The 25943-nt window shown below is 49.2% G+C and overlaps 1 protein-coding gene across 1 annotated transcript in view; it reads right to left on the minus strand.

The window, feature by feature from the left end:
- The window catches only part of TREH (trehalase), a 133874-nt gene that overhangs the window by 27959 nt on the left and 79972 nt on the right, over positions 1 to 25943 (minus strand). The window contains exons 4-7 of the mRNA XM_075329302.1: positions 8891 to 9029; positions 7405 to 7492; positions 7214 to 7314; positions 6504 to 6596 (exon numbers count right to left, since the gene is read on the minus strand). Coding sequence (XP_075185417.1) covers positions 6504 to 6596; positions 7214 to 7314; positions 7405 to 7492; positions 8891 to 9029 — 421 coding nt within the window. The remainder of the gene's footprint in view (positions 1 to 6503; positions 6597 to 7213; positions 7315 to 7404; positions 7493 to 8890; positions 9030 to 25943) is intronic.

Consider the following 25943-nt stretch of genomic DNA (forward strand, 5'->3'; position numbering starts at 1 on the left):
CTGCAGAGCTATCTGATGCCTCCACCCACCACTAGGGGGAGTTTATGAGCTTTCTGCATACTACCGTGTTTCCCCGAAAATAAAACTGTTTTATTTTATTTTTTGCCCTGAAAAATAATAGTGCTTATTTTTGAGGTAGGTTTACCATCCCAAAAAAGGCAGACACCTCCCAGGAGAATCATACTTACATACAGACTTCTCCGTCACTCCCAGGTCCTTCTGTGATCCACAGTGGGTACTCCCAGCATATCATTATGTGCTCCACAGCTGTGCTCCCCTGCTTCTGGCCGGCACTCACACACACACACACACACACACACGCACACACACACGCACACACACGCACGCACGCACACACACACACACGCACGCACACACGCACACACACACACACGCACGCACGCACGCACACACACACACACACACACACACATCAGATCACTGGGACATCATACACACACACAGAAATATCCGGTGATACCTTACTGCTTCTGTGGCGCCCCTGACCTGGTTAGGCACCACTGAGTACTGCACCCATGCTGGGGACAGTACAATACAGGTAATCCAGAAGGCTGACCGAGGTGTGACTACACAGGCGCATAGTGATCAGGTCTCACACATGTACCTATGAGAGGACCCCTGGGGATCCCAGGAGGGGGAAAAGCCTTCACCTTCACTGGAATAGTGGAGGGGGCCAAAAGCCTCCATCTCCTCTCAAGGGGTGTGGTAAGAGAGCCTGGTTGCTAGGTGGCGTAGGCAAGAACAGGAGAGGAGGAGCAGTGAGCCGGTTCAGTGCAGAGTCCAGGGAGCTCCGAGAGGAGCTGACCCCTACCCCTGGGGCTGTTGCAGTCTGACAGCGCCCGCGCAGTGGCTACCGACGGGGGAGAACGGTCACCTAGGAGTGCTACCCGAAACCCGTCTCCAGCTAAAGAGAGAGCACAGAGTGGGAAGTAAGGAGACTGCTAGGGAGTACCAGGCCCAAACGGGCGGCAGATCCCGGAGCGGGGATAGATCCACCTTTCCTTGCTAAACCTGCCGGTGTGGGGCCCTCAAAGCCCACACCACAACACCTAAAAGCCGCAGCCACGTAGCCACAGTTAGGGCCCATAGTTCACAGGAGGCAAGCAGCTGGAGTGATCTGGCCCAGGCAACAAGCAAACGGCAAACGAAGGGGAGAGAGGCTTCAGCAACTTCCCTGGGTGACCCCCATAGGGACTAAAAGTCGGGGTTACCCCAAACCACCAAGGGCTAAGGAAGGCGAGTTGGTAGTCACCATCAGAAGTCAGCCTGAAGGATACCTGGTTCCAGCCTGGTTCATCCCAGCTACGCCCGGGTTACTCACCCTGCCATCAACTGTGAGTAAAACCCCTGAAAGACATCCTGCTTGTGTGGAGTTATTCTGCGCCTTGTGGTTCTACACACCTACACAGGGCCCTGGGGCTTGCCTCACTCTCAGGAGGCTATCCCAACTGACTGCACACACCATCAGCCCCAGGCGACCCTCAACCTGCAGTGGCGGTCACCACTGACCGCAATTCTGAGAGTGGCGTCACGACAAATAGAAGATTTCCTACCTGTGACAGGATCCAGCAGAGTGGAGTCCCTGAAGGTAATGCACCGACACAGCGTTCTCGGGGCTTCAGATCTGGCGTCACGAACAGGATAAGGACTAGACCTGTCTAGACAGGTGACCATGTGCCTGGGCGGTCCGCTTGAAAAATTGGAAGCGCCGCCATATTGCCACCATGAAAAGCGCGCTGAAAAACAACAGCAGCCCGCGCTGGGAGAAGTTACCGCCCACGAAGAGGTGTGGCTACCCAGAGATCCCCTGCAGAGTTCTGACCTCGCTTGTGAAGAGAGCGGAAGCGTCCGGAGACGGCGGAACGGAAAAGAAGCCAGCAGCTTGTTGTTAGAGAAAATGGCGTCTGAATGCAGAGACCCAGAGCCGGGCTCCACTGCCTGGTGGTGCCGGGAGCTTGCCGAGTTCTGCGATCAACTGGAGGCCAGGGTCAGAAGGCTGATCAGAGAGGGACGTGCGGAGTTCCTGGGAATGACCGCGGCGGTTCAGGCCTACGAAGAGAGAGCCGCGCGCCGAGTGCCAGACCGGGCGGTGACGACTCAGACCCCGATGCTGCCACCGATGGGTGAGTCCAGTGATGCCCCTGCCAGCGCGAGTGCCCCGACCCCTGCTGCCACGTCCGCGGTCCCTGAAGAGGCGTCCGGCGCGGCGACGCTGAAGCAGGCCGCAGCCACGCCAGGTGCAGCCCGCCAAGCTCAGGCCGCCGCAGCGATGCCCTGCTCGGCCCACCAAGACCCGGTCCCTGCAGCGACTCCCAGTCCGGCCCGCAGAGAACCGGCTGCCACCGCGACCCTCATCCGCGCCGCAGGTGTGACGCTGACCCAGGCCGCCGCCATGCTAGGCCCGGCCCGCCGAGACCCTACCGCAGCCGCAACGCTCGTCCGCGCCGCAAGTGAGGTGCTGAACCAGGCCGCAGCCCCGTCAGGTGCGGCCCGCCAAGCCCAGATCGCTGCAGCGACGCCCAGCCCAGCCTGCAAAGACCCCATCGCAGCTGCGACGCCGATCCAAGCTGCGCCAGAAACGCCCATCCAGGCCGCCGCCATGCCAGGCGCGGCCCGCCAAGACCAGGCCGCCGCCATATCGGGCGCGGCCCGCCAAGAAAAGACAGACGTACCATTGTTTACCCCGGCCTGCAAGGCCAGAGCAGACACCGCTCCCCAGTCTAAGGAAGTCCCTGCTAGGAAGTCCCTGGTAGGTGAGGACCCCGAATACTGGAGACTGAAGGCTGACCTGGAGGCCAAGTTCCCACAGGAGATGGTGGACCGGTATCTGCTCCCTCCGCATACCCCCAAGGCGACTTCTGCAGCAACCATGCCAAAGAGATCCCCGCCTGGGCCGGCTGAAGAGCACCCATCCCCAGCACTGCCACCACCGGAGTGCTCAGAAGAACTAAGGGGGAGGGGAGGCCAGGAAGCTGAGGAGCTGACTCAGGAGCCACCAGCAGTGGATCCATGCCCAGAGCCGGAGATGTTGCCATATTCCCGCTGGGATGAGGAAGACCTAACACCGTCTGCTGAAGAAGATCTACCCAAAAGCCTCACCTGGGAGCTTGTAAGCTGTACCTCGCAGAATCCAGCCCGCAAGACACGGCGCCGTAAGAGAACCCAGTCTTTCCCTGCACCGCAGTCCCCAGAGCAGAGAGATGAAATAACGGCCAGAGACCTAGAGGAGAAACGGTTCCTGAGAAGAGCCAAAGCCCAGGTCAGAGGACCCCTTTGTCGAGGAGTAGTGGAAGATTTTAGCCTAAAATCAGGATACGGCTTTATAGTTGCACCTGGTATGAAGGACGGCATCTTTGTCAATAGAAGAGACGTGAGAGCTCATTTGCCCAGAGGACATCCTGGAAGAAACCTAAGGATGGGAGACACAGTGCAGTTTACCATGCATCAAGGCGAAAGAGGCTGGTATGCGCTAGATGTAACACCATGTCCTAAAGAAAAAGAAACAGACACGGAAGAAGAAAGAGATCGAGAAACCAACAGGTGCCACAGCCCTACAGGCCCAAGCCCTGGTGAGGAGGAATCCACATAAAGTACAGAAAGAAGCATAGAAGTTCCCAGTTTGAAAGTTTGCAACGTTTTCAAGTTTAAGCAATGTGCCCACATAAACTAATGTGAGAAATGAACCTTAAGGCTATGAACTGGCTATAGCCACAAACTCTCGCAGTGTAAATAGTTACACCAGAGGGCACCACCACCACCAGAGTCAGCCTGTTTAGGGGCTTGGCTCGTCTGCAACCAGGGAGCACGTCCGTATATAGGGCCTTGGCTTACCTGCAACCAGAGAGCATGCCTGTTTATGGGGCCTGGCTCTCCACCACAAAGAGGGTACCTGGTCAGCACCAACTGTGAAGGCCGCCTCTGGATCCTGCCAGAAGTGGCTGAAGGCGCGGCTTCACCAGGCCAGGTATGCCCTGAAGACCACCAGACCCTGAAAGCCGCCTCTACATCCTGCCAGAAGTGGCTGAAGGCGCGGCCAACAGGAGAGGCAGATTGGAGGAAAGGTCTGGGGAAACGGATGGCCCAGACCTGGTTACCAAAAGGACCGGTGACCTGCCTCCTGAAAGGGTTTGGGTGGGTTAACGGACTTGTGGGTGGAGGGTGGTGATGTATGGTACCTGGTGGTTTTAAAATGTTTTACCATGTTTTACTGTTTTATGCATTTTAAAATGTTGTCTTGCAGCCCGAGGACGTGCTGGTGATAACTAAGGGGGAATGTGGCGCCCCTGACCTGGTCAGACACCACTGAGTACTGCACCCATGCTGGGGACAGTACAATACAGGTAATCCAGAAGGCTGACCGAGGTGTGACTACACAGGCGCATAGTGATCAGGTCTCACACATGTACCTATGAGAGGACCCCTGGGGATCCCAGGAGGGGGAAAAGCCTTCACCTTCACTGGAATAGTGGAGGGGGCCAAAAGCCTCCATCTCCTCTCAAGGGGTGTGGTAAGAGAGCCTGGTTGCTAGGTGGCGTAGGCAAGAACAGGAGAGGAGGAGCAGTGAGCCGGTTCAGTGCAGAGTCCAGGGAGCTCCGAGAGGAGCTGACCCCTACCCCTGGGGCTGTTGCAGTCTGACAGCGCCCGCGCAGTGGCTACCGACGGGGGAGAACGGTCACCTAGGAGTGCTACCCGAAACCCGTCTCCAGCTAAAGAGAGAGCACAGAGTGGGAAGTAAGGAGACTGCTAGGGAGTACCAGGCCCAAACGGGCGGCAGATCCCGGAGCGGGGATAGATCCACCTTTACTTGCTAAACCTGCCGGTGTGGGGCCCTCAAAGCCCACACCACAACACCTAAAAGCCGCAGCCACGTAGCCACAGTTAGGGCCCATAGTTCACAGGAGGCAAGCAGCTGGAGTGATCTGGCCCAGGCAACAAGCAAACGGCAAACGAAGGGGAGAGAGGCTTCAGCAACTTCCCTGGGTGACCCCCATAGGGACTAAAAGTCGGGGTTACCCCAAACCACCAAGGGCTAAGGAAGGCGAGTTGGTAGTCACCATCAGAAGTCAGCCTGAAGGATACCTGGTTCCAGCCTGGTTCATCCCAGCTACGCCCGGGTTACTCACCCTGCCATCAACTGTGAGTAAAACCCCTGAAAGACATCCTGCTTGTGTGGAGTTATTCTGCGCCTTGTGGTTCTACACACCTACACAGGGCCCTGGGGCTTGCCTCACTCTCAGGAGGCTATCCCAACTGACTGCACACACCATCAGCCCCAGGCGACCCTCAACCTGCAGTGGCGGTCACCACTGACCGCAATTCTGAGAGTGGCGTCACGACAAATAGAAGATTTCCTACCTGTGACAGGATCCAGCAGAGTGGAGTCCCTGAAGGTAATGCACCGACACAGCGTTCTCGGGGCTTCACACTTCCGCCCAACAGTGTTGTGGAATGAGCGCAATAATACGTTTCATTGCAGGTCCTCGAGTTCCACTGCATTCCAGGTCCCCGGAGCAGTATGTTATCACCAGATGTGTGTGTGTGTGTGTGTGTGTGTGTTTCACCACAGGTTCTAAATGCATTCTACCATAGGTTCTCAATGCTTTCCACCAGAGGTTCTCAATACGTTCCACCACAGGTCCTCAATGCGTGCCACCACAGGTCCTCAATGCGTCCCACCACAGATCCTCAATGCGTTCCACCACAGGTTCTCAATGCATTCCACCACAGGTCCTCAATGCGTTTCACCACAGGTCTTCAATGCATTCTACCACCGCAGGTCCTCAGTGAGTTCTACCATCATAGGTCCTCAATACGTTCCACCACAGGTTCTCAATGCGTTCCACCACAGGTTCTCAATGCATTCCACCATAGGTTCTCAATGCATTCCACCACAGGTTCTCAATGCATTCCACCACAGGTTCTCAATGCATTCCACTACAGGTCCTCAACGCGTTTCACCACAGGTCTTCAATGCATTCTACCACCGCAGGTCCTCAATGAGTTCTACCACCGCAGGTCCTCAATGAGTTCTACCACCACAGGTCCTCAATGCGTTCCACCACCGCAGGTGCTCAATGCGTTCCACCGCCACAGGTCCTCAATGCGTTCCACCACCACAGGTCCTCAATACGTTCCACCACAGGTCCTCAATGTGTTCCACCACCACAGGTCCTCAATGCATTGAAAGTGCCTGCCTTACTTAATGAAGTGTCCTGCTGTATTCTTTAACTTTTTTAGCTGCATGAACACTTCAGTAATGAACCGCAACTAGAACTTATTTTGGGGGTAGGGCTTAAATTTAAGCCTTACTCCGAACCCTATGCAGGGTTTTCGGAGCTCTACATAAAAAAATAAAGCATCAACCCTTTTAAAGATATAAATTTCACCAACAGAAAATCCTCATTCAATAAGAAAAGTAAAACTTTGATGTAGTCTGTTAAATTAAATACAATATTTTGATCTTTGTCCTCTCTGCCCATCACCTGTCCACCATGTACAGGAAGTTTTCTATCATCCCTCTGGCCGTGTCGTACATCTCTGACAAAAGAAGTCCATTGATCACCCAGTACGAATCCCTAAAGAACAATTTATGTGAAAAAAATAATGAGGTTGTTAAAGATAAAACTGGAAACTGACTATATTACAGTTTCTTACAAGGAAACGCCCATATAAAATTAAAATGGTTCAGCAGATGGATAATCAATTTTAGACACAAGCTGTGTGGGAATAAGGAAACCTATGGGGCACCATCATGGCAGCCATTCCAGCGATGTGTCACTTGGTGGGCTTCTTGCTGTATTTTTTATAAAATCACTGTTTTATCTGCTGCAGTTTACCAGTTCTCTGACTACTAAGCTCTGTATAACCCCGCCCATACCACTGACTTGCAGCTTTCTGCCTATGCACAGTGTAAACAAAAAGCTGCCAATCAGTGGTGGCGGCGGGGTTATATTGAGCTCATGAATATGGAGGACTGCATGGCAGCAGGTTTACTAGTCCTCTAGTGATACTCTCCTGCTGATAAAACAGTAATTTTAATCGACACTACAGAAAGCAGCCTGATAAGTGACACATCGTTGGAATCTCTGTCTCTACATTATGCTGGTCACAGATTAGGTGGGAAAAACCTGCTAACAGATTCCTTTTACATTTTTCATTCAGAATTTAGGACTGCCCCAGATTTTTTACCCACCAGTAGTAAAACTCCCTGAATCGACCTCCTGGGACTATAACGGGGTTTGGGACATAGATTTGTGAGTGACGATCTGGTTGATTCTTAACATTTTGACTTATCTGAAAGAGAAATGTAGAAGACTGTTATGATTTGCCTTAGTTATTATGATTTGGGACAATAAGTTGTATTTTTTTATTTTCTATGCTTACCTTCCTCCCCAAAGACTTCCAGAGATCGTGAAGGTCGGCAGCCCATGAACGCAATTGTGAATCAGTGATATGATTCAAGAATTGAGGACTGTCAGGAACAAAAACTGTGTAAAAGCAAGGTCTTGCTGCCCTCCTCCCCCAAAACAAGTCAAACTACTGGTATACACATATCACACTAATGTATATCTGTCCTGATTCTCATGCTCAGTAGCCTGCCATCTGCTCTTTTTGAATGGTGAGTTCCTTTTAATCCTTTTAATCTGCATTCTACTGGTACTATAGGTGCTAGAACTTCCTTCCCCTCACTTCCCACCAAGCATTTGGCTTGCCTGCTCTGAACCACGTGTGCTTCTCAATTATGCCGGTATGTAGTATAACAGGTAGGAGAGAAGGAACAGGGGATCAAGGACATTCCTTAACGTTTCACACTTGCGTTGAACGGCATCCGTTGCATTGCGTTGAGTGACGGATGCAACGGATGTGGTGCATATAATGGAACAACGGATGCAACGGATCGTACAAAACAACGGAAAGCTTTTTTTTTTATTTTTTTTTTATTTTATACAGTTTTACCGGCAGCAGACTATTGTGAACGATCAGATGATCACCCGGCGGCCGGGCGCTCAGCTGAGCGCTCTCACGTGCCGGCGGCCGGGTGCTCAGCTGAGCGCTCCCACATGCCTGTGGCTGGGCGCTCAGCTGAGAGCTCTCACATGCCGGCGGCCGGGCGCTCAGCTGAGCGCTCTCACATGCCGGCGGCCGGGCGCTCAGCTGAGAGCTCTCACATGCTGGCGGCCAGGCGCTCAGCTGAGAGCTCTCACATGCCGGCAGCCGGGCGCTCAGCTGAGAGCTCTCACATGCTGGCGGCCGGGCGCTCAGCTGAACGTTCGGCCACCGAGAAACAAAATAAAGTTTCTGTGATTTAAAAAAAAAAAATGAGCATGCGCAGTGAAAAATAAAGGTTTCCGCCGTTCAAAAAAACGTTGCATGCTGCGTTCCTTCCGCCTGACGCAGCGTCAAAATAACGACACTGCGTCGTCCAGCGGATGCAACGCTGACATTTGCGTTACAGTGCATCGTCCATACAAGTCTATGGAGAATAGCGCAGTGCATTAACGGACTGCGCTATTCTCCATAGTGACGGACTGCGCTGAACGCAAGTGTGAAAGTACCCTAATTCCTGCAAGCCCAGGGGTGGGTATATCATTGGTTCAGCCTCTGAAGCCGCACAGGCGCTCAACAGTTTAGGGGTTGATTTCTACCTCCAAAGCAGGTGGAATTGTGTATTTTTAAGAGCTCCTGGGCTGCAAATGCCCATACACTATCATTGCACAGGGGCCCTTTTCTCTCTGTGTCTGACAGTGTTAACCCTTTGAAATCATGTTAAAAAAGTGATTTCTTATTCAGTACAATATCAAATGCGATCTAAGTTGACTGAAAGTACAGTGACTAAAGAGAAATGCACAAATCTTAGTTTAGTAGATACCTCTTATGCCAGTCCGCAGGGTTCCACTCTTCAAATTCTGCTCCAGGCTGAGTAAAAGACGTGTTGACAAACTCAATAATCTTATTCCGATCAACTGGAGGGTTTTTCAACAAATCTTGAAACTTGCTTATTGTTTCAGCTGGAATAATATGTGTGATGTTTAGTACATTAGTATGTTTCTTCAGTGCACAGAGTATGTTATTTATATATGTAAAAGAGCCTACGGTAGTAGATCTGAAGCTTAAATGTATAAACATCACAATTTAGTGGCCAGAGATGTAAGAAGAAGAACAAAAAAAGAGCAAGCCACAACTACAAAGCGAATTGTCAGTTTCCTAAAGGGAAGGGATAAAAAACAGACAGATCATGTGTACTACTCCCTTCAGAGGAGAGCACAAACAGGCTCTAACCAGAGTAGAAAGAAAAGTGGGAGGCCCCGCTGCACAACTGAGCAACAAGACATTAGAGTCTGTAGTTTGAGAAATCTATGCCTCACAGGTCCTTAACTGGCAGCTTCATTAAATATTACCCGCAAAACGCCTGTGTCAATGTCAACAGTGAAGAGGCGACTACGCGATACTGGCCCTCAGGGCAGAGTGGCAAGGAAAAAGCCATATCTGAGACTGGCTAATAAAAGGAAGATTAATATGGGCAAAAGAACAGCAGTGGTGCAGTTAAAAGTAACCTGTCATGTGTAAAATGCTGTTAACCTGTAGATATGGGGTTAATCTGCAAGTTAATAGCATTTAAAACCTGCCCCACTGCTAGGAGGAAATTAACTTTAATCCTCTCAGCAGCATTAGGGTTTCAGTCAAGGGGGCGGCGCTAGCGCAGTTTCAGTCACTGTTCTGTGTATGGAGAGGAGCAGTCAGTAAGTGCAGGGCACGGTTACAGCTGACACACTCCATACACAGAGTGGTGATTGAACCTGCATTGGCACTGCCCCTATGACTGAACCCAAAATGCTGCCCAGAGGATTAAAGTTAATTTCCTCCCACCAGTGAGGTTTAATGTGCAGGCACCAGGCAGGTTTCAAGTGCTATTAAGTTGCAGATTAACCCCATATCTGCAAGTTAATAGAGTTTTTACACATGACAGGTTCCTTTTAATAATTCTAAAAAGCCTGGGAGAGCAGAGAAGGGCAGGAATTGGTGCCAGCGACTGGAGCAGGACGGATGTGTGTGGAGGTAGCTGGCATATAGCCACAATAGACAAACTGTATCCTGAAGAGGGATCATGACCTGTGCCTGAAGAAGAACCGAAACCCATGCCTGAGGAGGATCAAGAGTAACCCCCTGAGGAAGATCCGTGACCTGATCCAAGAAACGTTCTGTCTGTCGTGGAGGACCGTATTTGTGGACCGTTGCTTCCTGTCTAGATGTACGGTATAAAGTGGGGACTGGTGCCGCGCTTAAGTTTATGAAGGCGGCCGGAGAGCTCATTTGGGAAAGTTAAGGCCCAGTCACACTAAACAACTTACCAGCGATCCCAACAACGATACAACCTGATAGGGATCGCTGGTAAGTTGCTAGGAGGTTGCTGGTGAGATGTCACACTAAGCGACGCTCCAGCGATCCCACCAGCAACCTGACCTGGCAGGGATCGCTGGAGCGTCGCTACACGTGGAAGCGATGCTGCACTTGGTAACTAAGGTAAATATCGGGTAACCAACCCGATATTTACCTTGGTTACCAGCGAACACCGCTTAGCGCTGGCTCCCTGCACACCTAGCCACAGTACACATCGGGTTAATTACCCGATGTGTACTCTGCTACGTGTGCAGGCAGCAGGGAGCCGGCTTCTGCGGACGCTGGTAACCACGGTAAACATCGGGTAACCAAGAAGCCCTTCCCTTGGTTACCCGATATTTACCTTCGTTACCAGCATCCGCCGCTCTCACTGCCAGTGCCAGCTCCCTGTTCCCTGCACTCCTAGCCACAGTACACATCGGGTTAATTACCCGATGTGTACTGCAGCTACATGTGCACAGAGAAGGAGCCGGCACTGGCAGCGAGAGCGGCGGACGCTGGTAACGAAGGTAAATATCGGGTAACCAAGGTAACAGCTTCTTGGTTACCTGCTGTTTACCGTGGTTACCAGCGTCCGCAGAAGCCGGCTCCTGCTGCCTGCACATTTAGTTGTTGCCCTGTCGCTGTCACACACAGCGAAGTGCGCTTCACAGCGGGAGAGCAACAACTAAAAAATGGTCCAGGACATTCAGCAACAACCAGCGACCTCACAGCAGGGGCCAGGTTGTTGCTGGATGTCACACACAGCAACATCGCTAGCAAGTTGTGCCTCAGCAGCGATGTTGCTAGCGATGTTGCTAGCGATGTTGCTTAGTGTGACGGTACCTTTACCCACTAAAATTGGACTTGCAGCCTTGCTGTGGTGCAATCCCCGTTAGTGCGTGTGTGCTGTTTGTTTGCATTACTTAGCTAATTGATGACAGTAACTCCTGATTAAGGATTAAGATAGCATTAACAAAACATGATCTTTAGTGGAAACGTGTAAATAATATTGTATTTGTATGCTGTGTATCTGCATCGCCAAATTTCTTAATGGAAAAAAATCTGTTTTTAGTTATCACCTGTGCCATTCCCCAACTGCATATGTGGTGCCCCTGAGGCTTCAGTCGCCACAGAGGTACTGTACCTCATCCAGAGGTGTGGTATTCCATCCGGGGTAAGGAGAAGGTCACAACCGGTTCACACAAAAGCACAGCACTCTCACTCAGTAACACCTCACCAGACATGGTAAGGGCGTGAGTATACCCAAAGCCAGGCCGGGGGGGTGGAGTCTTGAGTGGGAATGCACAGTAGTGGAGTGTGGAGAGATAAGGAAAGGAGATGAGCAGTGGAGGAGCGAAGACCCGTGGCCTGGCATTGATACCGCTCGGCCCGGGCACAGACAGAAGGGGTCCTAGAGACCACGGGAAGTGCAACATCCTCCCATGGCCTTGTTCCACATATAGTCTACTGGTGGAAGGACTTGGCCACAACATGGAGACTGGTCCCTGGGCTAGAGGAGAAGAACCTATGTACTCCACTAGTAAAACCAGCGGCTGAGGTGACAGCAAGCACCGAGGCTCCATCCGCACACAAATTCGCTGGAAGGTGACCCCAAAGGACCAAGGGATGGAACTTTGTGATGCCCCTGCGGTAACCAGGTGTCACAAAACAAGGTAACTTCACTGTAACAGCTCGGGTCCTACATGACTGTGCCAGTCAGTACATACACTAGCACACCAGTACACTTACATTCACAACCAGGGCAGGAGATTCCCCTTAGGGCGGCGTCACACGCTACGATATATTGGGCGATATATTGTCGGGGTCGCGGATTCCGTGCCGCACATCCGGAATCGTTAGAGATATCGTAGCGTGTGACAGCTACGAACGACTGTGAACGAGCAAAAATACTCACCTTATCGTTGCTTGTTGACACGTCGTTCATTTTCATAATGTCGTTCCTCCTTCTGTGCGCCGGTTGTTCGTCGTTCCCGAGGCAGCACACATCGCTCCATGTGACACCCCGGGAATGACGAATACAGCTTACCTGCGTCCCGCCAGCAATGCGGAAGGAAGGAGGTGGGTGGGATGTTACGTCCCGCTCATCTCCGCCCCTCCGCTTCTATTGGGCGGCCGCTGTGTGACGTCGCTGTGATGCCGAACGTCCCTCCCACTTCAGGAAGAGGATGTTCACCGCCCACAGCGAGGTCGTTCGGAAGGCAAGTACGTGTGACGGGGGTAAACGACTTTGTGCGCCACGGGCAACAAATTGCCCGTGACGCACAAACGAAGGGGGCGGGTGCGATCGCTCATGCGATCGCACGATATATCGTTGCATGTGACGCCGCCCTTAGAACCAGGTGACAGGGCTGGGCACTGTGAGCGAACAGGTAGCCAATTGGGAAGGGAGGGACCAGACCTGGGGGAGGGGTGAGTGGCTTGGGAAGTGTGGCTAGTCAGCGGAAGATAGTGAGAGAAAGGAGTTGAAAGAGAAAGTTGTTGAAGGAGAAAGGAGTTGAGAGTGGAGGAAAGGAGTGAGAAGTGAGCGGTAGTAAAAAGACAGGTGTCAAGACAGACAACGGAATCTTGAGACACAGTGAAAGTAGCAAAGACCCCGCAAAGACCTGAGTAGAAAGATCAGCCTCTCAGAGGAGAAAGTAGCTGGAGAGCAAGAGAGCAAGCTCCAAGGACAGAGGGATCCTATGGGGTGGACATCCAGGGCTCCCAGTACTTTGCACGCACGAGGTGCAGATCCCAAAACAGAACAGGACTTCAAGCCATCTGTTAACTCTGCCAGGCGGGTGGGTTTCCAGGACTCATGTGCCACCACTAGTGTCCGAGGCAACAGCAGCAAAGGGAAGACTGGAACATATTTCCTTAAATAGTCCAAGCTGCCTGCGGCAGGACCCAGACACCAAACGGATCTCCAGGAGCTCCACGCCAGGGAGGACCAACAAATACACCAGAGTGCATCGGTGGGAGAGTGGCACTAGGTTGGCTGGCACAGCTATAGTGGACTTGGGCGCACCTGGGATCCAGCACGTCTCCAGTGTGCGAACCCAGTAGTAAGTAAAGGCAACCAAACTGCACTCCCCCGTCTGGACTGATTTATTGCCCTGCGCCTCCACGTTAACCCTCGCCTACTCCTGGGGAAAAGCCCTGCTCACCGAGGGCTCCACCATCCACACTGCCCCCATCCATCATCCCCAGCTGGAACCCGCAGCGGCGGCCCTACCATCCCTGGCCACACACCGCGAGTGGTGTAGTCGGACTATATTTTTCTTTTTCTTTTCTTTTCATTTAAAACTGGTCAACTGTGCACCCGGATCCGGAACCCCTCGACAGTCCGGATCCGAGCAGCCCGGCTGCCCCAGGGCGCAACAACTTCACGCAACCCAACAGGTTCCATGGGCAGGGTTATCGAGGGCGCAAGTCAGGAGGGAGAAGCAAGCGCAGGAAGACAATGCACCGGACTCGACCTCCGAACTACCCGGGATTGGCTGGAGCCCATCACAGTGAAACCCCAGCACTCCAAAGGCGGTCACTGATGTTGTGCAACAATGGAACCTGCTACAGTGAGTACAGTGAGTAAAAACCTTGAGACTGCATCCCTGTGTCGCTCCGTTATTCATTTGCGCCTCCCGCCTGGCAACCCCCGCCATAAACTACTACTACCACCCCCATCCGCCCTGGCCGCCCTGGCGCCCAGCTCTACCTGTGGGGAGCTGCACCATCTAAGCTGCATCACCATCTGCCCCAGAGGACCCATCCCGCATAACTTGCCACATACCACAGGTGGCGTCACGAATAAACTGTCATCATCCTCTTCCTATTTGCTAAATGACACCGCTGGGGTCATGGAACCGGGCCTAGCCACCACTGCGCCCCAGAAGCAGAACCGCTGCCCGGTAACGAGTCACCCCAGGCCCCAATGCGGGCGTGTCACATACTCGAGGCACTACTCTGTGTAAAATAAATACCTGTTTAAGTTACCACTGAGTCATCCTTGTCTGTGCTGTTGCATCCATGTGACCTATTTACATATGATCTGTAACTTATTTAGTCCACAGTTAGAGCTTATACATGTGTCGCCCGGGGACCAGGGGTACTCAGATCCGGGCCACAGGGTCACTTCTGTGGGTATCACGGTGGCGTGACCCGGTCTGTGATCCCGGGCTCCACAGTAAAAGGGGATTTGGTAAGGGAGATTGTCCGTGACGCCACCCACGGTTGTGGTGAGGTTGGAGCACCACCGCTGCTCTGGACGGGGATCCCGGGAGCGATGGTATGGAGCAGCTAGATGTTATTTCTCCCCTTCGTGGGTAGGGGGTTGGCTGTCCCGGGGCCCGGTGATGGGGTAAGCAAGGAGCAGGGCGCAGTGCTGCGGTGCGGTGCCCGAGGGCACGGGCGTACTCACAAGTAATTCACACGGAGTCACTGGTAAACTAGGAATTGCCGGTGTCCGCAGCCTTCGGTACGTGGGTGTTAGTGTCCCACACACGGTGCAGCAGCTCCTGTTCTTTCCCTGCAGCCAGGTGCCTTTCTCTCCACTCTCTTCCTCTTTCTCCTCAGCCGGGAACGGGGAATCCACTCCCCTGTAGTGATCCGGGTCACCCTAGGTACCAAGGGGCCACTACCCTGCTCCGGCTACCTCTGGCCCCATCCTCACTACGGCCTGTCCCGGCCCTCTCGGAGCACGCTTCACCATCAGCCTGGGAGCTACAACTCCAGACTTCTCTTCTCTCCAAACACTCTGCTCCAGCCCCTCCCCTCTGCTCTGCTTTTCTCTTACACTGGGGGCTGTGGTTTGTCCTGCTGCACCGGTGTGAGATCAGATTACCAAGGAGGATTAACTCTTTCTGTGACAACCTGGCTTTGCCAGGGCGTCACACACCCCCTTGGTAAAACACGGCCCGTCCTCGGGCCGTCTAGGCACCAACATTTATTAAAACTGGAAAAAGGAAAAATAAACACATTACAATCATACATTTTCCACATCGGGAGGTACGTTTTCTTAACTCTAAACTGTTCTGCCGCCCCCACCTGCTGTGCAGATGGCCTCCTCCTGAACTTGAGGGCGCTCAACAGGGGTGACAGTCCATAAAACAGTCAACTTTTTAACTTGTGGGTAGCCGTCCATGCTCCACTACCGCTGCCGCCACTCCCAGTATGGGGCACGGGTTCCGTGCTCTGCCTCCTGCTCAGAAGCCAGGCCCACTTGGATGCCCTCGGCACCGGCTACAACCGGCCTCGCTAACTGCCGAGGGCTCCATCTCTCACTGGCCTGCTCCTCCTCTCTGCAGGTGCACTCTGGCTGCTCCACAGCCGTGACGGGGTACCTGGAAGCGGCTGGCGCCACATCTAGGGCAGACTTCCAATCGGGTGCCACCTCCGTTGCGGCCGGGCGGACTGCCGGAGCCGACGTCCTCACCGTGGCGGCTGGGCGGACTGCCGGAGCCGGGTAAGATGTCATCGGGGTTGCGGCTACTGCTTGTCCAGGAACGGAATTAGGCAAAGTCCTGGCGTCCCTGCCTTTACAGTCCTGGTCACATAAACTGCGGTTCCTTCCTCCTGCTCCCCCTTGGTACTCGGGAGCAGTCCTTCCAGCAACTTTTAATATTTCCCTTTCGCTTCCGGTCCTCCGGAGCTTCACTTCCGCCCGCGTTCTCAGGGGGCGGAGCCTCTTTGTCGCGCCCACCGCTTGGGGAAGAAGGCGCTGGGCGGGAGATTTTCGCGCCCAAAATGGCGGCAAAGATGGCGACTTTCAAAATTTTTGCAGCGGAACACCGCTGACAGTCCAGAACAAGGCGCACTTCCTCCAGGTAACTGGATGGGTTCGATCCTGTTCGTGACGCCAAATGTGTCGCCCGGGGACCAGGGGTACTCAGATCCGGGCCACAGGGTCACTTCTGTGGGTATCACGGTGGTGTGACCCGGTCTGTGATCCCAGGCTCCACAGTAAAAGGGGATTTGGTAAGGGAGATTGTCCGTGACGCCACCCACGGTTGTGGTTAGGTTGGAGCACCACTGCTGCTCTGGACGGGGATCCCGGGAGCGATGGTATGGAGCAGCTAGATGTTATTTCTCCCCTCCGTGGGTAGGGGGTTGGCTGTCCCGGGGCCCGGTGATGGGGTAAGCAGGGAGCAGGGCACAGTGCTGCGGTGCGGTGCCCGAGGGCACGGGCGTACTCACAAGTAATTCACACGGAGTCACTGGTAAACTAGGAATTGCCGGTGTCCGCAGCCTTCGGTACGGGGGGTGTTAGTGTCCCACACACGGTGCAGCAGCTCCTGTTCTTTCCCTGCAGCCAGGTGCCTTTCTCTCCACTCTCTTCCTCCTTCTCCTCAGCCGGGAACGGGGAATCCACTCCCCTGTAGTGATCCGAGTCACCCTAGGTACCAAGGGGCCACTACCCTGCTCCGGCTACCTCTGGCCCCATCCTCACTACGGCCTGTCCCGGCCCTCTCGGAGCACGCTTCACCATCAGCCTGGGAGCTACAACTCCAGACTTCTCTTCTCTCTGTCTCTCCAAACACTCTGCTCCAGCCCCTCCCCTCTGCTCTGCTTTTCTCTTACACTGGGGGCTGTGGTTTGTCCTGCTGCACCGGTGTGAGATCAGATTACCAAGGAGGATTAACTCTTTCTGTGACAACCTGGCTTTGCCAGGGCGTCACATACACATGAAATGATTATGACAATTTCTGGATTTAGTACAGCACTCGCAGTATCCTATGCACTGTACATCCACATGGCTCTTACTTTATGCACTTTTTTTCAGGATGATTTCTACAGAATGCAGAATATAAACTCTGGCTCGCTGCATTGAATACCTTCTCCGTAAAGCATTGCTTAATACATTGGTGTATAGATGTATCGATGCAAATTTATAGATGCAAATGGTCTACAGCTCATTAATTTCATATAATTTTTCCAATACTTAGGGGTACTTTGCACGTTGTGACATCGCTACTGCGATCTCGTCGGGGTCAAATTGAAAGTGCCGCACATCCGGCGCCGGTAACGACGTTGCAACGTGTAAACCCTAGAAGCCTAGAAGTAGTGTCGGTCATTTCCTTAATTTTCCTGCAGCGACAGGTACGGTGTTGTTCCTCGTTCCTGCGGCAACACACATCGTTGTGTGTGAAGCCGCAGGAGCGAGGAACATCTCAAACCTCCATCCTGCGGCTCACGCCGGCTATGCGGAAGGAAGGAGGTGGGCGGGATGTTTACGTCCCGCTCATCTCCGCCCCTCCGCTTCTATTGGCCGCCTGCCGTGTGACGTAGCTTTGACGCCGCACGACACGCCCCCTTAGGAAGGAGGTGGGTCGCCGGCCAGAGCAACGTCGCAGGGCAGGTAAGTGCATGTGAAGCTGGCGTAGTGATAATGTTCGCTACGCCAGCTATCACCATGATATCGCAGCTGCGACGGGGGCAGGGACTATCGCGCTCGGCATCGCTACAATCGGCTAGCGGTGTAGCAACGTGCAAAGTACCCCTTAGAATTGAAGGTTTATTTCTAAGAAAAACTTAACCCTTCCTTATTCTTCAAATGTATCAAGGACAAAACAAAATATTTATTCCAGTAACACTTCAATGTGCAAAGGTTGCTGAAGTGATATTACCCCGGACCTTGGTTCAGTAGAGCAGCATGTCATTACTTCTTGTGTTATCAGACTATTTGTTTTCACACTGTAATCTTACTCAACTAAAATAAGATATGGCAATTCATTAACATAACAGTATGTGCACACGCTCAGCATTTGCAGTAGATTTCTCAGCAGCAAAAAAACAGATTGCTGGCAGTAAAAACGATGCATAATAGACCTATGTATTTTACGCGTTTAGAGTGCATTCTTTTTACGTCATTTTACTTTTGTTTATTTCCCTAATTCATTTAAACAGATTAAAAAGGTGCAAGAACGCTGAAAGAATTGACAAGCTGCAGATCTGAAAAAAAAAAAGAAAAACCACTTTGATGGTTAAAATCAGCAAGGAAAAAACTAAGCAGTATGGCCATGGGATGTTAAAAATCTCATTCACTGTGTGTAAACAAAATCATATAGATTAAATATGATGGTGATGTAATATTTTAGGATGATGAAAACTTAAGACTCCAAAATAAATTAGATTAAATTAATCAAAAACAGACAATTTTTTTGGCATTGACTGTCCATGTAATGTCTGTGGGGGACTTGCGACTAAAGGGTGCTTTACACGCTGCGACATTGCTAGCGATAGCACCCGCCCAAGTCGCTGTTTCGTCATGGGGGTGATCGCTGCCGTAGCGAACACTATCGCTATGGCAGTGTCACACGCACATACCTGCTTAGCGACGTCGCTGGAGACAACGAAAAATCTCTCCTTTAAGGGGGCGGTTTGCACAGCGTCACAGCGGCATCACTAAGCGGCCACCCAATAGCAGAGGAGGGGCGGAGATGAGCGGCCGGAACATGTCGCCCACCTCCTTCCTTCCTGGACGCAGGTAAGGAGATGTTTGTCCTTCCTGCGGCGTCACACATAGTGATGTGTGATGCCGCAGGAATGACGAACAACCAGCGACATGCACCACCAACGATATTATGAAAAGGAGCGATGTGTCAACGATCAACGATTTTTGACGTTTTTGCGATCGTTGATTGTCGCTCCTTGGTGTCACATGCTGCGATGTCGCTAACGACGCCGGATGTGCGTCACTAACGACGTGACCCCGACGATATATCGTTAACGATGTCGCAGCGTGTAAAGCACCCTTAATCCTCGACAGGTACGTCTCAAGAAATTAGAATACCATCAAAAAGTTAATTTATTTCAGTAATTCAATATAAAAAGGGAAACACATATATTATATAGAGTCATTACACACAGAGGGATATATTCCTATATATTCTATAGAGTCATTACACACAGAGTTATCTATTTTACGTGTTTATTTCTGTTAATGTTGATGATTATGGCTTACAGTCAATGAAAACCCAAAAGTCATTATCTCAGAAAATTAGAATATTATGGAAATAAGACCAACTGAAAAATTATTTTACACTCAGAAATGTTGGTGCCTACTGAAAAGTCTGTACAGTAAATGCCTCAATACTTGGTCGGGGCTCCTTTTGCATGAATTACTGCATCAATGCGGCGTGGCATGGAGGCGATCGGCCTGTGGCACTGCTGAGGTGTTATGGAAGCCCAGGTTGCTTTGATAGCAGCCTTCAGCTCGTCTGCATTGTTGGGTCTGGTGTCTCTCATCTTCCTCTTGACAATACCCCATAGATTCTCTGGTGAGTTTAGGTCAGGCGAGTTTGCTGGCCAATCAAGCACAGTGATACTATGGTTAGTAAACCAGGTATTGGTACTTTTGGCAGTGTGGACAGGTGACAAGTCCTGCTGGAAAATGAAATTTCTCTGTCGCTTCATTGGTGGACACAGGAAACCATGGTAATCAGTTTTTGCTTAGTGTCCAAGGAGGTTGGACACTCAGGGGCTGCTCTCAGGTTGCCCCTAAGCAAAAACTGATTACCATGGTTTCCTGTGTCCCCCAATGAAGGCTCCGAGAAAGAGATTTTACGGTGAGTACCCAAAATCTTATTTTCCATCTCCAAAAACTTGTTGGCAAAGGGAAGCATGAAGTGCTCTAAAATTTCCTAGTAGACGGCTGCGCTGACTTTGGTCTTGATAAAGCACAGTGGACCTACACCAGCAGATGACATGGCTCCCCAAACCATCACTGATTGTGGACACTTCACACTAGACCTCAAGCAGCTTGGATTATGGCCTCTCCACTCTTCCTCCAGACTCTGGGACTTTGAGTTCCAAATGAAATGCAAAATTTTCTTTCATCTGAAAACACCTGGGACCACAGACAACAGTCCAGTTGTTTTTCTCCTTGGCCAGGTAAGATGCTTCTGGCGTTGTCTATTAGTCATGAGTGGTTTGACACAAGGAATGTGACACTTGTAGCCCATGTCCTGGATACGTGTGTGTGTGGTGGCTATTGAAGCACTGACTCCAGCAGCAGTCCACTCCTTGTGAATCTCCCCCAAATTTTTGAATGTCCTTTTCTGAACAATCCTATCAAGGCTACGGTTATCCCGGTTGCTTGTGCACCTTTTTCTACCACACTTTTTCCTTCCACTCAACTTCCCATTAATATACATGGATACAGTACTCTGTGAACAGCCAGCTTCTTTAGCAATGACCTTTTGTGGTTTACCCTCCTTATGGAGTGTGTCAATGACTGTCTTCTGGACATCTGTCAAGTCAGCAGTCTTCCCCATGATTGTGTAGCCTGCTGAACCAGACTAAGGGACCATTTTAAATGCGTAGGAAGCCTTTGCAGGTGTTTTCTGATAATCATTTTCATTTTCTAAGATGACTTTTGGGTTTTCATTGCCTCTACGCCATAATCATTAACATTAATAAATGTAAACACTTGAAATAGATCACTCTATGTGTAATGACTCTATATAACTCGTATATGTGCTTTTTACTTTTCGTATTGAATTACTGAAATAAATTAACTTTTTGATCATATTCTAATTTATTGAGATGCACTTTTATTATATTGGGGGAGAGAAGATTCCAGCCCAGGCACATATTAGAAAATTGTAAAGTGTACATACGCTTTAATCTTATAATATTGGACTTGTTTAAAGGTAACCTGTGAGGTGCAATATGCACCCAGAATCACGAGCAGTTCTGGGTGCAGATTGCTAATCCTTCAGATTTAGAATTTGTAGCACATACAGTACTTATAAAAGGCCTCAGTACTAACACGAGTAAACTCACTGTACTATTCTTTAGCCCTGTATATACCAGACCTTTATTTTTATCATAGTCCACTGAACATAATTAATTTCTCCTGATAATCTGGAGTCAATAGTACTTATAAATACCACCAATATCTGTGAACTATAAAAGATCACAGCTATAATTATTTGATATAGTGCTTTGATTTACATATCCAATCTCAATGCACCATTCTACACTAGTGCGGCGGTACCAAAAGACCATGATAATCCGTACGTAAATGGTTAATTCATTAGCGGTTGCGCCTGGCAGAAATATTATAAAACATGTAACTACATCATAATAATCTCCAATAAATGTCCAACCTGAACACAGAGTAGGACAGATCTTGAGAGATACTGTATACAATTCTCCCAGTAACTCAGATTGCACTATATATTCACAAATATTATCTCTACACATTTCCCCCACTAAATGAACAGCGAAATGAACGGAAATCAAACCACTATATTAAATTAACCAATAAATTAAAATAATGATAGCTGTGATCTTTCATAGCTCACAGATGTTGGTGGTGTCATGCCTATAGCTTGGCTCTGACGAGGTTAAGTCAGGTGGGAGGGGTCTGTTCAGTTGTGCCTCGTTCCCCGACTCTCGCTGCTTTATTATGGTGTGGACTCCTCCGGAACGTCGCCAGTAATAGTTCCTGGTCTGCAGCGTGCGCACTGGTTCCTGTGAGTTAGCTCTGATTTGTTCCACTTACCTCTCCCTGACCTCCGTTACCCCCATACTCTCTGTCCACCCTGTCTACCTGACCCTGGTCCCGTCCTGTGTCTCTGCCTCCACCCCCACCTTTGTACTTACGTGCTCATCCGGTCTCTGACCTCTGTTACGTCCCCTTACTACGGCTCTGCTCCTCCTCAGCTCCTTACGTGACTTCTCAGCTTCTGACTCCCTTGCTTCCGTTTGACTTTGGCTTGCTCACTCCCCTGTATTGATGTGACATCCCGGTTTGACTTTGGCTTGTCTGACTACACTTCCTCTTGTGCTGGTGACCTCTGGTGGGCTTTTATATTACTGCACTTTGGAGTTCAATCTCCACTGAGTCCCTGCTCCCCCTAGTGGAAGTTTGAGAGGTGGTATTTATAGGGACTGTTAACTCCAGATTATCAGTAGAAATTAATTATGGTCAGTGGGCTATGATAAAATAAAGGTCTGATATATAGATACAGTATATATAGGGCTAAACAATAGTACAGTGAGTTTACTCGCATTAGTACTGATGTTGAGGATAAGAATTGAGTATACAAAAATACTTAATTCAGCCATTTCATAGACTCAGGTATATAGTTCAGTAGATGTAAACTAACACACATAGTTGTGAATGCTTTTGTTCCTTACTAACATGTATATATATATATTGCATATTCAGTGATTTTTCCTTAATACAGTATACCAGCACATGTAATTTTAAAGATGGCTGCCATTTCCTGTCTACACCCGAGGTGATAAACAAAAGAAATTCCTGGAGCCTGGACTGTCCAATCAAGAAGAGGATGTGCAGATCTCTCTAAGTCATGAGTCCCCGACCCACGATATTTGATTGGACTGTATTTTGTCCACACCCTTCACTTCTGAAGAGCTGTGAAAAGTTTTAAACAATAAAGTTCAGTTGCCTCAGGGTCTGTCATGGAGAAGGTCCATAACCGATATATAGTGTCTGTTATCGTTCATTCTTGTGTGCACACATGACATTATAATTTGAAACAGCAGTCAGATCCCGAGAGAGCCTTTGAGTCTCATCATCATCATCGTCGTCATTTTAACCCTGACACTGAGGCCTTTTATAAGTAGGTGCTACTAAGTCTAACTCTTAAGGACCTTAATTCTAGTGGTTGTGCCAGGCAGACCTACGCTTGTTGGTGGATATAGGCTAGTGTTTAAGTATACTATTAAAGGAATGTTTTTATTGTAAATAATCCACCAGGTCAATGATTTTGAAAAAGTATTTCTAAAGATCCTCTCTGAGATGCAAACGAGCGCAGGGACTAGTCACAAGGGGGTTATTTCCCCCGACTAGAATGCCCTCTTAGCATGTTAGCACTCGCACAGGGGTGTGCCAACATGCTATTCAATGCCCAGTGTCATCGGCATGGATGCGTGTACCTGTCTGTTGTCACAGTTTCCGACACCGGATTTGGGCTCAGTGTGCATATTCAGAAGTCCCTGGAACTTTTGGTCATGTGCACTAGATTTCTCTAAAGCCAGGACGCGCACACCCGGCTTCATAGTGCGCATGACCTACCTTAAACCCTGTCATCAGAGGCAGTGACAATGGACAGGTACACAAAGCCATGCCAATGACGCTGGGCATTGAATAGGGTTGTGATAACATGCTAAGAGGGCGGACTAGTTGAGGGAAATAACGCACTTGCAACTAGTCCCTGTGCTCATTTGCATCTCATAAAAGGATACTTAGGCTATGTGCGCACACTTCAGTTTTGTTTCTTCAGCAAAAAACACACCCTCTGGCAGAAAAACGCACCTCTAACCGAAAAAACGCATAAAAAAACACGTGTTTTTAGGCATTTTTGCCACATTTCAGTGAGTTTTTGCCCATATGTTTTTGCCTATGTGTTTTTTCACTATATTCAATGGAAAAACGCAGGGAAAAATGCAAAATTAAGTGACATACTGTTTCTTTTTTCTGCACCCAAAACTGCAGGCAAAAAAAGAATGTGCCCAAAGCCTTTCTGAATAGACTTTGCTGGGGAAGGAAATGCATGCAGTTTAGGGAAACAAACTGCTCACAAAACTGCACCAAAAACGCATCAAAAACTGCAGTGTGCACAGGGCCTTAGAAATACTTTTTCTAAAGATCTCTTTATGTATGCTACTTGATGTAGGGATGGTCAGCTAGGGATTAGCAATATACACCCAGAACTGCCCGTGGTTCTGGGTGCATATTGGAACTGACAGGTTCCCAATTTCAACTTGAAACTAGAATTTCTAATATGTTTCCAAAATAGAACAATCATTGCAAATATCAAGAAAACAGGACTGAAAAACATCAGAAGACATCTTTATTCTTTCCATATTTATCAGCTCCATATTAATCCATTTCTACCTCGTGTGATTTATGATCTACGCGTAATGTGGTCACTTGGAAGACATTAACCCTTTAAGGAGCAGGCAGTTTTTCATTTTTGCGCTTTCGTTTTTTACTCCTCTTATTCCTGGAGCCTTAACTTTTTTATTTTTCCATCGATATAGCTGGACTTTTTATTGGCATTATCCATTTTATCATATGATGGAAAGATAAGCAGGAAAGAAATTCTAAGTAAGGTTTATTTTTCATTTATTTACAGAGTTCATTTTAGCATAAATCTAACCTAACCCGTCAGTGTAACTCTCCAGTTCAGGACAATTATATACTTGTAGCTACCAAACATGTATAGGCCTTGTTTTATTTAAGTGGTGGAAAGAAAAAATCCTGAAATATTGTAAAAAAAAATTATAAAAAATCTTTCTTGTGTGGCGCCTTTCCGAGAGCGGTTTTTATTGATACCACTTTGGGATGTATACAATGTTTTGATAGACTGTTATTAATTTTTTTTCTTGCTGTTGCTGCGATTTTGGGGTTTTCAGTTTTTTTTCTCATTACGCTGTTTACTGATCAGATTAATTTATATTTTGACAGATTGGACTTTTACGAACTCAGTAATACCAAATATGTGATTTTTTTTATTTAATAATTTTTAATGTAGTAGAATAGGTGTAATTTGAACTTTTATATTTTTATTTCTTTTTAAAACATTTTTTTTCTACTTTTGTACATTATTTAATAATTCCCTTAGGGGACTTAAACCTGCAATGGTCTGATCACTTGTTCCATGTACAGCAATGCCACAGCATTGCTGTATATACAGTCAAAGAAATCAGTCTCCTCTGAACGCTGGCCTCAAGAGAACTGAGATAACAGACATCAGCTGAATCTTGGCTGTCATGACAACTCATCAGGGTCCAGTGATCACACCAATGAGGGATCAGAAGAGTGAGCCCCCCTGCCAGCGTGCATTAACTGCCGCTGTCAGAGATTGTCAGTGGCATTTAACAGGTTAGCAGCCTCGGGCAGAGCATCGCTCCACTCGTGGCTTAATAATTCATCCTTTATCTGCAGGGAAAGATGCGGGCTCGGCATACAAGTCCGCATCAAAGACAGGGAGATGACTAATGACGGACATAGTACATCATTAGTCGTAAAGGGGTTAAAAAATGGCAGTTAAATATATTTTATATACAGCTCCGTAGACTTCTCTGTACAGCTAAAAAAAAAAGTATACTGGCTTGTGGAGCCCTTAATTAAAAAACAAGCATACAGGAAAATAATCTGAAGTGGTACAATTACTTAAAGGGAATCTGTCACCAGGTTTTTGCTACCCCATCTTAGAGCAACATAATGTAGGGACAGAGATGCTGATTCCAGTGATGTCATTTATTGAGCTGATTGCAGCAATTTTGATAAAATCCCTGTTTTAATCAGTTGTAGAGCAACCAGTTCTCTGAATGCTGAGCTCTGTATAACACCACTGATTGGCAGCTTTTTGTGTACACTGTGCACAGGCAGAAAGCTGCATTGAAGCAAGGTAATATAACGCTAATGATTATGGAGGACTACAGGTTTACTATTCCTCTAGTGATAATTTCCTGTTTATAAATCAGATACTTTTTCAATATTAACCCTTTAGTGACGGAGCTAATTTTCACCTTAATGACCAGACCAAATTTTGCAATTCTGA

Source organism: Anomaloglossus baeobatrachus, chromosome 11 (genome assembly GCF_048569485.1).
Source record: "Anomaloglossus baeobatrachus isolate aAnoBae1 chromosome 11, aAnoBae1.hap1, whole genome shotgun sequence".
NCBI classification, from domain to species: Eukaryota; Metazoa; Chordata; class Amphibia; order Anura; family Aromobatidae; genus Anomaloglossus; species Anomaloglossus baeobatrachus.